At 42.3% G+C, this 15,820-nt stretch overlaps 1 protein-coding gene across 2 annotated transcripts in view; it reads right to left on the bottom strand.

Annotated features, from left to right (window-relative positions):
- LOC137260120 (alpha-aminoadipic semialdehyde synthase, mitochondrial-like) overlaps positions 1-15,820 on the bottom strand; it is a 92,057-nt gene that overhangs the window by 42,409 nt on the left and 33,828 nt on the right. For both annotated transcript variants that reach the window (XM_067797821.1, XM_067797822.1), the window contains exons 5-11: positions 14,329-14,437; positions 13,966-14,042; positions 11,537-11,600; positions 6,692-6,856; positions 6,290-6,385; positions 4,244-4,353; positions 3,702-3,796 (exon numbers count right to left, since the gene is read on the bottom strand). In XM_067797821.1, coding sequence (XP_067653922.1) covers positions 3,702-3,796; positions 4,244-4,353; positions 6,290-6,385; positions 6,692-6,856; positions 11,537-11,600; positions 13,966-14,042; positions 14,329-14,437 — 716 coding nt within the window. The remainder of the gene's footprint in view (positions 1-3,701; positions 3,797-4,243; positions 4,354-6,289; positions 6,386-6,691; positions 6,857-11,536; positions 11,601-13,965; positions 14,043-14,328; positions 14,438-15,820) is intronic.

The following is a 15,820-nucleotide window of genomic DNA, read 5'->3' as shown; positions in this document are numbered from 1 at the left end:
CTCCATGTAGTTCTCAGTCTATTGCGTGGCATACACTACCCTCCATGTTGTTCTCAGTGTATTGTCCAGCATGCACTACCCTCCATGTAGTTCTCAGTCTATTGCGTAGCATACACTACCCTGCATGTAGTTCTCAGTGTATTACCTGGCATACACTACCCTCCATGTAGTTCTCAGTCTATTGTCTAGCATACACTACCCTCCATGTAGTTCTCAATCTATTGCGTGGCATACACTACCCTACATGTAGTTCTCATTGTATTACCTGGCATACACTACCCTCCATGTTGTTCTCAGTCTATTGTCTAGCATACACTGCCCTCCATGTAGTTCTCAGTCTATTGTCTAGCATACACTACCCTCCATGTAGTTCTCAGTCTATTGTCTAGCATACACTACCCTCCATGTAGTTCTCAGTCAATTGTCTAGCATACACTACCCTCCATGTAGTTCTCAGTGTATTACCTGGCATACACTACCCTCCATGTAGTTCTCAGTGTATTGTCTAGTATACACTGCCCTCCATGTAGTTCTCAGTCTATTGTCTAGCATACACTACCCTCCATGTAGTTCTCAGTCTATTGCGTGGCATACACTACCCTCCATGTTGTTCTCAGTGTATTGTCTAGCATACACTACCCTCCATGTAGTTCTCAGTCTATTGTCCAGCATACACTACCCTCCATGTAGTTCTCAGTCTATTGTCTAGCATACACTACCCTCCATGTAGTTCTCAGTCTATTGCGTGGCATACACTACCCTGCATGTAGTTCTCAGTGTATTACCTTGCATACACTACCCTCCATGTAGTTCTCAGTGTATTGTCTAGCACACACTATCCTCCATGTAGTTCTCAGTCTATTGCGTGGCATACACTACCCTCCATGTTGTTCTCAGTCTATTGTCTAGCATACACTACCCTCCATGTAGTTCTCAGTGTATTGTCTAGCATGCACTACCCTCCATGTAGTTCTCAGTCAATTGTCCAGCATACACTACCCTCCATGTAGTTCTCAGTCTATTGTCTAGCATACACTACCCTCCATGTAGTTTTCAGTCTATTGCGTGGCATACACTACCCTGCATGTAGTTCTCAGTGTATTACCTGGCATACACTACCCTCCATGTAGTTCTCAGTCTATTGTCTAGCATACACTGCCCTCCATGTAGTTCTCAGTCTATTGTCTAGCATACACTACCCTCCATGTAGTTCTCAGTGTATTGTCTAGCACACACTACCCTCCATGTAGTTCTCAGTCTATTGTCTAGCATACACTACCCTCCATGTAGTTCTCAGTCTATTGTCTAGCACACACTACCCTCCATGTAGTTCTCAGTCTATTGCGTGGCATACACTACCCTCCATGTAGTTCTCAGTGTATTACCTGGCATACACTACCCTCCATGTAGTTCTCAGTCTATTGTATAGCATACACTGCCCTCCATGTAGTTCTCAGTCTATTGCGTGGCATACACTACCCTCCATGTAGTTCTCAGTCTATTGTGTGGCATACACTACCCTCCATGTTGTTCTCAGTGTATTGTCCAGCATGCACTACCCTCCATGTAGTTCTCAGTCTATTGCGTGGCATACACTACCCTGCATGTAGTTCTCAGTGTATTACCTGGCATACACTACCCTCCATGTAGTTCTCAGTCTATTGTCTAGCATACACTACCCTCCATGTAGTTCTCAATCTATTGCGTTGCATACACTACCCTACATGTAGTTCTCAGTGTATTACCTGGCATACACTACCCTCCATGTTGTTCTCAGTCTATTGTCTAACATACACTGCCCTCCATGTAGTTCTCAGTCTATTGTCTAGCATACACTACCCTCCATGTAGTTCTCAGTCTATTGTCTAGCATACACTACCCTCCATGTAGTTCTCAGTCTATTGTCTAGCATACACTACCCTCCATGTAGTTCTCAGTGTATTACCTGGCATACACTACCCTCCATGTAGTTCTCAGTCTATTGTCTAGTATACACTGCCCTCCATGTAGTTCTCAGTCTATTGTCTAGCATACACTACCCTCCATGTAGTTCTCAGTCTATTGCGTGGCATACACTACCCTCCATGTTGTTCTCAGTGTATTGTCTAGCATACACTACCCTCCATGTAGTTCTGAGTCTTTTGTCCAGCATACACTACCCTCCATGTAGTTCTCAGTCTATTGTCTAGCATACACTACCCTCCATGTAGTTCTCAGTCTATTGCGTGGCATACACTACCCTGCATGTAGTTCTCAGTGTATTACCTTGCATACACTACCCTCCATGTAGTTCTCAGTCTATTGTCTAGCATACACTACCCTCCATGTAGTTCTCAGTCTATTGCGTGGCATACACTACCCTGCATGTAGTTCTCAGTGTATTACCTTGCATACACTACCCTCCATGTAGTTCTCAGTGTATTGTCTAGCATACACTACCCTCCATGTAGTTCTCAGTCTATTGCATGGCATACACTACCCTCCATGTTGTTCTCAGTCTATTGTCTAGCATACACTGCCCTCCATGTAGTTCTCAGTCTATTGTCCAGCATACACTACCCTCCATGTAGTTCTCAGTCTATTGTCTAGCATACACTACCCTCCATGTAGTTCTCAGTCTATTGCGTGGCATACACTACCCTGCATGTAGTTCTCAGTGTATTACCTGGCATACACTACCCTCCATGTAGTTCTCAGTCTATTGTCTAGCATACACTACCCTCCATGTAGTTCTCCGTCTATTGTCTAGCATAGACTACCCTCCACGTAGTTCTCAGTGTATTGTCTAGCATACACTACCCTCCATGTTGTTCTCAGTCTATTGTCTAGCATACACTACCCTCCATGTAGTTCTCAGTCTATTGTGTGGCATACACTAACCTCCATGTAGTTCTCAGTGTATTACCTGGCATACACTACCCTCCATGTAGTTCTCAGTCTATTGTCTGGCATACGTTACCCTCCGTGTAGTTCTGAGTCTATTAGTTACCTCTGAAATCCGAAATATAGTTAAATTTTGGAATGTAGTGTTTAGCATATACGAAAAGCTTATCATACCGAGTCTTATTATAAAAGTCTCATTTTAATAATGCTCTTCCTCTGTGACGATGGTGACTGAAGCTGTGTGGTGAAAACTGTTATCCTGTCTACTGTTTGAGGAATCCAATTGCTCAAAGACTTTCCTCTTCATCTGTTCCCAACTGTTTTCATTTTACCAGTGTGTCCATTTTGTTTGATCCTTTCATTAGTTATTGTTGCTGACAATATGGGGTGTTGTCAAGGACTAATGTTTATACTCAATGTGCAGCAATGTAAATGTATGTTTGTATAGTAATAAAAAGCATGATTTTAATATGTATATGTTAAAGAAGAAGGTATTTACCCAGTGTAGACTTGTAATCTTTGAATATAATGGCCATGAAAGCAATTTCAGAGCTTTATCCACGAAGCCAGCTATGAATTTCAGATTATATATTTCTGTGTAAGTGATGCTTGGAATCTTCACTCCACTCCCTTCCAAGTAGTATCATTATTTGGTATTGCAGTAAAGGGTAACACTTACCATGAATACTGCCAAAGTAAAAATCCACCATACCCACCACGAACATTGTCAAAGTTATAACTCACCATACCTACCACGAAGATTGTCAAAGTTATAACTCACCATACCTACCACGAAGATTGTCAAAGTTAAAACTCACTATACTGGAAGTCGGGGCGTGATGCAAGGTGTTGGACAAGCGTTTTAAATGGGGTCCCATTCTTCTTGACTTCGCCAGCTCCAAGCAGGCCAAGACTGCAAGGTAGACATTGTGAAGGATATACTTGACATGTGAAACATGTAACTTATATATACCAGTTGTGCAGTATATATCAACCCTGATTGTAATACAGGTAACAGCAACTGATCACAGTCCTCTGATCACTGTTTCCCAAGCAGTGTAGTTATTTGTAAGCATGTTCGCTTTTAGGAATATATTTTAATCGTAAACAGTGAGGACATGATATGATTAGACAAGTTCCGAAATTAACAATGCAATCTGCGGTCCTAAGAATTCGTCAGAACCGACTGGTATGCTAGGATCGATCTCTTAGTCACTGATCATGAAATATGAATCATATTGACCGACAAATTACCGTGACGACCGTCTGATCTTTTTGATGTGTGAGTCGTAATGACCACCAAAACAATTTCATTTGTTCAGGACCAAGTCAGCCAGGGAACTTGCCCATGAAGACTCACCTTCTGATGACCTCTATTTGCCCAGGCGCTAGTCGTTCGTTGACCTTTGACTCCAGGAGTTCATCTGAGACGTTTTCGTTCAGCCCAAACTCGTAACACATGTAGTTTCTCTGTTATACAGACATTACACGAATCCTGAATAACGATCAAGATAGTTATATGATCCGTACCTTGTCATATTCTAGTAATCAGTGCACCAGTAACCACTGCGGAAATAACAAAGAAACAAACAGAAGGAATAAAGCAAAACATAAATTAGACTGTATGCAGAATTTTGCCATACGTGAGTGAGTTTTACGCAATATGCCAGCTATATGGCTGCAGTCTGTACATAAATGAGTAAGGACCAGAGAATCCATTGATCAACAGTATGAGCATCGGTCTGCTCTACTGGGAACCTATGACGTGTGTCAACCAAGTCAGCGAGCCCTATCCCGTTAGTTTGACGACCCCATTAGCTGGACATCTTAAAAGTCAGACATGGTTGTTATGCGGGTGAGTATACCAACTCTGCTGTGGTTATTAACGTGTTACGAACGTTTCTATTCCTCTGTGCAACGGATACACCTAGAGTTATCTTTTCTTCTTTCTTGTTTGTGCTCATGCAATCACTGCGACAACATGTGTACGCTTCAAAAGAAGCACTTTTCCAGCGGGTATATGTGGATAATAAAGAGGAAAGAACACAACTCGTCTTTGTTGAACCGGCATAGTAGACAAGGGCAATACTCATATATAAATGAGAATGTTCCAGTGAGATTTTTCAACCAGTTAGCTGAACCTAGTGAAAACTGTTATTATGTATACATATATTGGACATATTTTTCATGGAAAATGTTCTTTAGGTCAAATGTTATCCATGTCAAATCCCTGTCAACACCCTAGAGAAACCAGGTGTTTTGTTTTACGCAGAAGTCTCTTTGAATCAGTGGTAAAACCAATGTAGCTCTATGGGTGTGAAATTTGGGGATATTTCAGTTGAAAACAGATTGAAAATGTACATATGTTTTCCGAAAAGTAAGAACGAAAAGGAAAGTACTCCAGTGTATAAGCTGTATGGTGATTATGTAGAGTCCCATTCACGTGACTGTCCTCTGCTAAGTTCAGAGGTGGATACTTCCCAAAAAAGTCACATACATTTTCTTGAAATTTAAATTCAAAGGTGAAAATTATAAAAACCTCCCTACCCAATAACAAAATTATCCCCTTACTCAGATGTTGGTATTTACGACACTGTTTACCAATGAAACAGGACAACAATAGATGACACTGTTTACCAGTTGAAATGAAACAGGACAACAATAGATGACACTGTTTACCAGTTGAAATGGAACAGGTCAACAATAGATGACACTGTTTACCAGTTGAAATGGAACAGGACAACAATAGATGACACTGTTTACCAGTTGAAATGAAACAGGACACCAATAAATGACACTGTTTACCAGTTGAAATGGAATAGAACACCAATAGATGACACTGTTTACTAGTTGAAATGGAACAGGACACCAATTGATGACACTGTTTACCAGTTGAAATGGAACAGAACACCAATACATGACACTGTTTACCAGTTGAAATGGAACAGGACACCAATAGATGACACTGTTTACCAGTTGAAATGGAACAGGACAACAATACATGACACTGTTTACCAGTTGAAATGGAACATGACACCAATTGATGACACTGTTTACCAGTTGAAATGGAACAGGGCAACAATAGATGACACTGTTTACAGACACGGGATTAGCTGTGTACTCAACCAGATGTTTGGTTGTTTTAACCTGTCTGACTATTGGATGTCTAACAAGTGGGAGAATAGAATGCAGAAATGAACAGTAATAACAATTGTTGTGCTCACTGATACCATACTTTTGAAAAGGCACTTGTGTATATGAGTGCCTGCATGCATACTATTGAGATGTCTGACAAATGGGAGCATATCGAAATACCAACTGTTCGTACTTTTGAAAACGTACTTGTGTATGTGAGTGCTTGCACACACTGTATGTTGGTTAAAGCGTCTATATCCTGGCTACATACCCAGGTGAAGGGGTCCGCGTCTTCGTGCAGCAGCTTGTGGGGAGTGGTACTGTACAGGCCAAGTTTTATCAGGCTCACGTTCGCCGCGCAGAACCCCTGAGGATGACACATACCCAGATTCAGAGGGGCCTTATCTCATGGTGCCCACTTAGAGTGGAGGAATTTACCTTGTATCTCACAGAGCCCATCTAGGGTTGAGGTGCATACCTTGCATCTCTTAGAGCCAATGCAGGGTGGAAGAAGGTACCTGATAGCTCATAGAGCCCACCCGGGGTGTACGTGCGTGTATCTCATAGATCTCACCCAGCATGGAGGTAGGTACCTTGTATCTCATAGATCTCACCCAGCATGGAGGTAGGTACCTTGTTTCTCATAGAGCCCATCCAGGGTAGAAGAAGTTACCTTATATCTCATCGAGCCGATCTTCAGGGTGTGGGCGTTCTCGATTCCATACAAGGACAGATAGGATGTGTCAAAGTGATTGTAGAACGCTTCAAACTCTTCCTTAAAGTTCCGGAGTTGGCCAACTTCGTGTACAACCTCCACAGGCGATGACACGATCGTCGTCTAAAACACAGAATGGCAGATGAGTATTATGTATTCCAAATCTTTAAACCTAATGCTGTACATATGTAATGGTTTACAGGATTTAACTCCACACAGCAACTAGACTCCAAGAGTCCCATTTCATCCTCAACACACATTCACCGAGGCTTCCCCGAGTAAGCCAGGTACCCGGCACAGAGCATTGCACTCGTTTACTCTAGCAGGTTGTACTGACTGTATCCCTGACACTGCTTTTTACATCACTTGCACCTGCTGAGTGTAGTTGTTTGTCTTGGTCTTCCTTTCCCGCAAACAATGCATAACTTCCATTACCAATTCATGCGTTTTAGTTAAAGACTGCGAATGAGAATTGGTGGGGGAAGGGTGTGTGTGTGTGTGTGTTGGTGGGGGGGGGGTGGGGGTGGGGGGGGAGGGGGGGGAGCGTAGTTATCGGTGTAGAGTTACCCCCGTTACCCCCAGGAGGGTGGAGTGGTCTGAATAGTTAACTCCCTTCTAACAGGAGACATTTTTGCTCTCTCACAACACTTAGCGTTAACTCCCTTGCACACTTCCAGTTTACTTAGAAGATAGTGAGTGGAATTATTTATACAGACACAGTTCTACGGTTTGTCGTAGTACACGTTTGCACCTTGTAAATACTTAGAACGTGCAATCCGTCATACTATTAATCAAAATTCATGTGTGTAGCTGATTATCACGTATGTCCAACAGGGAACAAGAACAAATCTTTTTGCAGAGTTAAATGGCTTATTTAGAAATATAAACGAAACGAAACAACAAAACAAAAAACAAAACAAACAAACAAAAATTAAATAAAAAAATAATAAAAACAACAACAACAAAAAAAAAAAAACAAACAAAAAAAACAAAACAAAAAGAAAAACAAAACCAACAAACCCATCAAGTTTGTGCTGAAAGGGTAAACTTTACATGAAGCCCTAGATCGTATTTATGTGTGCATTTTATTATACATTTGTTAAGTTTGCGTGCTTGCGCATTCAAAGTGGCCACCAGTTAAACTGAGAGAGAGAGTTTAGTTTTACGTCGCACTCAGCAATATTCCAGCTATATGGCTGCGGTCTGTAAATAATCGAGTCTGGATCAGACAATCCAGTGATAGAACCACACAGTCTATAGCATCAACATGATCTTCGTATTTGGGGTACAATGACATGTAGCAACCCAGTCAGCGATCCTGACCACCCCATCCCGTCATACGGCAAGCACGGATTGCTGAAGATCAGTTGTGACCCGGATCTTCAGGGGACCAGTTATATTGCTTGTTTGACTGCGTCCTGATATCCAAACCTGGAGCTGAGTCTCATTAACCTATTAAGACAATGACCTACGTTTCAGCCGTCCCGAATTTTCTCGTGTGAAAACGAAAATAAACATCACGAAGAACTATGGTTACACTGACTTCCGCTTTATTTTTCATAAGACAATGGTATTTACACATGAATTTTAATTTCAAAGTTTAATAACATCGTATTTCAATATTTTATGGAGAAGTGTAGGCAGCATGACACCTACGATTCTCACAGACTGTCTCTGTTTGATGAGGTCGTAAAATTATTCACAATGCATCTTGATCACTGGTTACACCTGTTATGTGTTTTGTTTACGCTTATTCAGCGTATTTCTGTAACGTACAATGTGGTTGATGTAATATCACTTCCGTCACAGAGCCTCGTTTTGAGATTTCCACGATTTCGAGATTTCCCTTTGTCAGAGCTCGCTGTACGAAAGAGCACGCTGTACGACGTGTTTGCAAGTACTAGGAGAGTATTGTTGCAATATAAAAGTGCTTAGATGCTTCACACAATACTGACTAATATTTATTTATCCAGTTACATGAATTATTCTATAATTTTTGGGCCTGTTATTGTACTAAGTTGAGCAAAATAGGACGGAACACAGTCAACAGGAAACGAACAGCAAACGTTGTATAATCGATGTTTTGACTTGTCCTCACACTATCACATTGCATATCTGAGACGGAATTCAGATGCAATAATTTGATTTGTGACCTGTGCTCTGTGTACAAAGCGATCCCAGGATTAAACCAAACTAAACTAGGATTAAACTAGGATCAATGAAAGGGTCTTAGATTTTTATCACATTTTGTGAGTTGGTTTCTTTTGACAAGCAATGAAAGGAATGAGGTGTCATTGTACCAGAAACTAATTTTTCCATTCCTTTTTAGACTGTCACAGTGCGTCGCAAAATGGGATAATATGCAGAAGAGTTAACTTAAAGTAGGGTTATTGTTAGGGATAGGTAGGTGTAATCAAACTCTTAAGCCTTACAGTTTTATCTTTCCATTTGGAAGAAACTGACTTTCATAAAAAATGATGTTTATTAACAAATTGAAACCATAAAATTTTATAGGCATTCTTATAAAGTTTTCGGATACATTTCACGTCATACCTAAAGATCAAAAGTAACAATTAATGGACTCAACAATCAAGTGACATGTTTAACTACGCATCTATACACACATTGTCAGCACACTTACCAACTGAACTTTACTCAAACAATTAACCATAATTAAGTTGTTACCAGTGACACGTTGATCACGGACCGACAGGATACCTCTAAACAAACAATGGCGCATGTTGTTGTCATGTGACAGTCTATGTTAGCGGTCATGTGATTTCCTTGAAAATACAAAATGAGAAGTGAGGAAAACGGAGTTGGATTATCTAAATTGATGTTTTGTTTTTGGTGTAGTATTTAAGGTGTAGGGTCAATTTTTTTAACCAGTACGGTTAGTAACATGGCAGAGCAATTCAGCGAAGGACCCGATCAGCCCCGGCACCGGAGAAACCTAACAATGACAGCGATCCCGAGACTGACACTGAATCTGATGAAATTGAACCACCCACCCACCCATGCCCGAACGCCAAACAGACTGTAATTTCGGATTTTTTAAAGAGATAAATTCCCCACATGTACACGTATATACATTCCGATTCCGTTTGTGTGAACTATACAACTTTTTATACTGACTGAAAATGAATTAGTGCAGCCAACTAAACGGGATCGCTTGTGAGTTTGTTAAATTATTCTTGTTCTTATCTTTTTGTATGCATATTTATTTGCCATGACGAATAAAGTGATTGAATTGATTTACATTTGTATATGTTGTAATTTAAAGATCAATACTGTCGTAAACGTTTATTGGAAAGATATATTGTTCGTATGTGTATCCTACTGCGAAATAACGATGTGTTAAGCACCGTGGTTGTGTTGGTTCTTGGTCCTTTCAATGCTGACGGATGTGTCGAACACTCGGATAAGTCGAACTTTTCCCTTGGTCCCGACGAGTTCGACACAACGGGGTTCGACTGTATTTGGTGAATGTATCCCTACGTCCTCACTTGTCCATCACATATGTAAAAGAATGGGTCCAGGGTAAGTTTACAGTGTCACGTGGTTGCATTTATACACACATGTGGAGGAAGTGAAGGGCGTTGGTTAAGTATTTCTTAGTATGTTATATGTAAATCATGTAAATCTATTCTGTTTCTTACATAAACCGCTCTGTATGCCAGTAAATAGATTATTGGTTTCTGAGCGCCAAACTAATCAGTTTGCTGATCATGCGTTCCATGGTTTTGCAAATGCAGCTAGTTAGCGAAATTTGTCGAATATTCGTAGGTTCGGTATGGTCGGGTCCAGGCTAAGGCATGAAGAGGGACATTCCACTGACGTCCAAAAACTATCAAACATATTTAAAAGGGTTTCATGCAAGTGCTTCAGGAATTTATACTATATGTTATCAGTTCCTGCAGCAGTATCCTGAACACGATTAAGAGTTTTTTGAAGCTCATAAATAGAAAACATTTCACTATAAACTACCCCTGCAGAGGCTTTTGGGATACATTCATCAACTGTGATGTTTAGTTCATCAAAAAACATTTTATGGGATCTAGAATACCCATGAAGTGTTCAGATTTCAATTTGTTAATACAATGAAAGCTGTCAATACCGGCACACACTGGGACTGAAGAAATAATCCAGTTTACACAATGTGCCGGGTTATGGACAGCAGACGTTGACGTTGATGAAACGGCGTCGGTATTGGCCCAAGATATGGACGTCGAGAATGGAGATTTGCAGCCCGCAACCGATTTCAAATAGTCTGTGAGGACAGTCGACCTAAAGAAATCTCAGCCCTGGTTCGGGTAGCCGACAGAAGTCTGTCATGTAGGTGACGTAGGACGATTTGACGTTCTGTTCGTGACGTCACACGTGGACGACCCGACATGGAAGTAGTGCCAGTTTGTTGTAGACGACCTCGCAAGTCACACATAGTACGACGGCTGCATCCCATTGATCTTGCGAGGCCATAAAGTGATCTTCCCGCTTGCAACATGCTAACGGCACGTTCACGTTTTAAAAGTGTTTTTTCTATTCATGAGGCCAATGCAAACACGTGCAAATGAAGAAAACTTCGATGCGAAGATCATATGATCGACTGCACATGCAAAACCTGATTTGGCACTTAAGTCTTTGCTCCACGAATGGATGGGTTTGAGTGGGTTTTGCTCACGTTTATCTAGAGTCGAAAGACAGGGACCCATTTCGGATACACTGATGTATCATCAGACAATAAATATTCATTATTTTAAGAAAGTTTCTTTTTTGACTCAGTACCACCAACCAATGCATTACCTTGCCATCCTCCATGTAGCCAGTTGGCTCCACGTTCTTCGCCAGGGCTTTCTCCGAGCACCAGCTGCAAAACAGAGATATATTAATTTTGTCCTAATGTGTTCAAACATTGTCTTGTACTGATAAAAAACACAAAAATCTCAAATTATGAATGTTTCTGAAAGTACAAACTGGTAGCCGGATGATAGGCTCACTCGGACATCAATTATGACACCAGGTGTTGACAAACAATGCCACCCGTAAACTGTCACGAAAAGCTCTTGCGATACAGAAAACATCACTCACAAAAAATATTTTCACACTTCTTTTGGAGTGATCACAATGTTAGCTTCACACAATGGGTGAGATTCCCTATTTGTGGAGTTGTGGAGCATGATGTTACCTAAAAGATATACAGATTAGCTGAGTGTTTAGGCGCCCAGTTTGGGACAGTTAGTAATAACCTCGCCCAAAGCCCTATTTAGGAAACGAAGTGTTCCGCCAAATGTTGGCCAAAGTGTGTCTTCAGGGAAGCCCGGGAAGAAGGGTATGTAGGAAGTAATATGTCCTTGAGGGAGACAGCTACAAGGAAAAAGACTCGTTGTCCTTAAATACACAGTTTGACTTTAGGCACAAGTAATAGCTGTTAAAATTCTGGGATGTAGGTCTGGACGATGTCACAGAGATAAGATGGACCAATATGAGAATGGCACTGAAAAGCTAGATAGAGGGGTTTAAAATTGATCCTTTATTGAAGACACGTTACAGGTGTATGGATATAATACTCCCCACCACACACTATACGCTGACTCTAGAGACAGTGTGTGAAATGTAAAGGGGCGAGAGGAGAGAATGAGTGAGTATCCTTTTACGCCGCTCTTGGTAATATCAGCAATATCACGAAGGGGTACTCCAGAAATGGGCTTCTCACAATGTACCGGTGTGGGAACCCGAGTCTTCAGCGTGACGAACGGATGCTTTAACTTTTAAGCTACACCGCTAGTCCGTGGTGAGCGGATTGCTTACTTTCCCGACGACAACTCTTAGTCTGAAAAGAATAGCTATACCTCACTGTCACTCACGCAATGTTAAATCAGTCACGCGACTAGTACCTGTGTCATCCTTGTCATACAAAGTAACACTAGTAGTAGTAGTAGTAGCAGCAGCAGCAGTAGTAGTAGTAGTGGTAGTGGTCATGGTCGTGGTGGTAGTGGTAGTGGTCGTGGTGGTAGTGGTAGTGGTCGTGGTGGTAGTGGTAGTGGTAGTGGTCGTGGTCGTGGTCGTGGTCGTGGTCGTGGTCGTGGTGGTAGTGGTAGTGGTAGTGGTAGTGGTAGTGGTGGTAGTGGTAGTGGTAGTGGTAGTGGTCGTGGTGGTAGTGGTAGTGGTAGTGGTCGTAGTGGTAGTGGTCGTGGTGGTAGTGGTAGTGGTCGTGGTGGTAGTGGTAGTGGTAGTGGTGGTAGTGGTAGTGGTCGTGGTAGTGGTCGTGGTGGTAGTGGTAGTGGTCGTGGTCGTGGTGGTAGTGGTAGTGGTAGTGGTAGTGGTAGTGGTAGTGGTAGTGGTAGTGGCATTTAGAGTAGGTTCGGATTTACGCCGCTTTTAGCAAAATTCCAGCAATGTCAAAGCGCGCAAGAAATACGCTTCACACAATGGTGATAGTATACACACTAGTAGCGGTTGTAGTAGTAGCAGTAGTAGCAGCAGCAGCAGGAGCAGTAGCAGGAGCAGTAGTAACAGTAGCAGCAGCAGCAGCAGTAGTAGTAGGAGCAGTAGTAGTATTAGTAGTAGGAGCAGAAGCAGCAGTAGTAGTAGGAGCAGTAGAAGTAGTAGTAGTAGTAGCAGCAGCAGTAGAAGAAGTAGTAGCAGCAGCAGTAGTAGTAGTAGGAGCAGCAGCAGCAGTAGTAGTAGTAGTAGTAGCAGCAGCAGTAGAAGAAGTAGTAGCAGCAGCAGTAGTAGTAGTAGTAAGAGCAGCAGCAGCAGCAGTAGTAGTAGTAGCAGCAGCAGTAGTAGTAGTAGTAGCAGCAGCAGTAGTAGTAGTAGTAGTAGCAGCAGCAGCAGCAGCAGCAGTAGTAGTAGTAGCAGCAGCAGTAGTAGTAGTAGCAGCAGCAGTAGTGGTAGTAGTAGGAGCAGCAGCAGTAGAAGTAGTAGCAGCAGCAGTAGTAGTAGTAGCAGCAGCAGCAGCGGTTGTCGTAGTAGTAGGAGCAGCAGCAGCGGTTGTAGTAGTAGTAGTAGTAGCAACAGCAGCAGCAGCAGCAGCAGCAGTAGTAGTAGTAGTAGGAGGAGGAGGAGCAGCAACAGCAGCAGTAGCAGCAGTAGCAGCAGTAGTAGTAGTAGCAGCAGCAACAGCAGCAGCAGTAGTAGTGGTAGTAGCAGCAGCAGCAGCAGCAGCAGCGGTAGTAGTGGTAGTAGGAGCAGTGGTGGCGGTGGTGGTGGTAGTGTGGTAGTGGACGCACCTGAACTTAAACTTGAGAGGGTTGTTCGCGGATTCTGGAGTGGGAATAGCAGCGGTGTACACCTCATACGATGTTATCTGAAGGAAACAGCATATTTCTGATGTCAAGTCTGCGCTTCTTTCGCAGAGTAATATTAACAGGCTGAGGACGATTGTTCTTGCTTTGTGTAACATTAGCAGACTGAGAAATGTTCTTACATAATGTAACATTAGCAGACTGAGGGGGAATGTTCTCACATAGTGTAACATTAGCAGAGTGAGGGGGAACGTTCTTGCCTAGTGTCATATTACCAGACTGAGGGGGAATGTTCTTGAACCCTTTAACCATTAGACTGTCCCACTGCCAGACTCAAAATCACCTAACCTCGCCTCCCCTGCTTTTTAGGCCATCTATCGCTTGTTTGGCCGCCATGTGGTCCAGCCCAGGACGCAGACCGATGTCCATTAGGAAGATCAGGTCAGCGTCGACAACCCTGGAACAAGCAAAGTCATCATATATAGACATATACAACACTTTTTGCAATTTTGCAAGACAAAAACCCATTCGGACTCATATCGCACATGCACACGCATACGCACACGCACACACACAGAGTCAGGCACACACAGAGGCACACGCACACATAAAATAATGAATGAATGAATGAATGAATGAAGAAAGAAAGACAGACAGACAGACAGAAAGAAAGAAAGAAGGAAATAGAAAATAAAAAAACAACAATAAAAAAGCAGCAATAATAATAACCCCTCCATGTGTTGGATAGACTACAAAAAAAACATACGACTCTATCTCTCACGAATTGATTCTGAAGTCTCTTCAGTGTATTGACCTCCCTGAGCGATTACTTGATTTACTCAAGTCTTTAATGAGTTGCTGGTCGACTCAACATGAGATGTACTCGTACGGGCAGGTGCAGACTTCAGAATCTATTCCAGTCAGAAGGGGAATATTTCAGGGGGACTCCTTCAGTCCTTTGCTTTTTTGTCTGTCGCTAAATCCTTTGAGTTTTCTGCTCAATAGGGAGGAGGGTTACCATCCCGGACCTCCTCAGCACAGATCCCCAACACCTCTTACTCATCTCCTCTACATGGATGACATCGAGCTCCTTGCCAAAGGAAATACCAATTTGAAAGAACAGGTTCTCCTTGTCGAGTCATTTTCTAATGATATTGGCATGACATTTGGACTAGACAAATGTAATACTCTTCATTTGAAACATGGCAAGGTAACCAATGATGGATCAGTCAGGTTACAAGGGTGAGGAGTTATTGAGCATCTTGTGGAAGATCAGGCCTACACCTATCTTGGAATGTAAGTTTGAGACAAGCTCTAGAATGCCCAGATTCAAGATAAACTTCGGGCCGAGTATAAATCTCGTTTAAAGAAAATCTGGAGCTCCGAGCTAAATGCTCGAAACAAGGTCAAAGCCACCAATACTTTTGCTGTGCCAGTCCTCTCCTATTCCTTTGAAGTAGTTGATTGGACAAAACAAGACATCCAGGGCCTTGACTGCCTGACCAGACGGATCATGTCTGATAACAAAGCACACCACCCTCGTTCCTCTCTTAATCGTTTATATATGCCAATCAATTCTGGAGGTCGGGGTTTGATTAATGTGGAAGCTCTTCGTGACAGAATTTTATTGTGTACTATTGCACATATTTATATATCGGAGGATCCTCTGGTGATGCACGTCAAGACTCACGATGAAAGCAAGGAATTCCACAGCTACTTTAAGCGTGCCAAGGTTGTTCTCCTTGTTGATGGTGATGTACTGCTGGATGGTACGGTGATGGGAGTAAACCAGGTGAAGTCCTTCACCAAGTCTGCCCTGAGTCGTTCCTTTGTGGAGAAG

Source organism: Haliotis asinina, chromosome 13 (assembly GCF_037392515.1).
Source record: "Haliotis asinina isolate JCU_RB_2024 chromosome 13, JCU_Hal_asi_v2, whole genome shotgun sequence".
Taxonomy (NCBI): Eukaryota; Metazoa; Mollusca; class Gastropoda; order Lepetellida; family Haliotidae; genus Haliotis; species Haliotis asinina.
The sequence above is the reverse complement of the archived record's forward strand: the minus strand, read 5'-3'. Positions and strand labels throughout refer to the sequence as shown.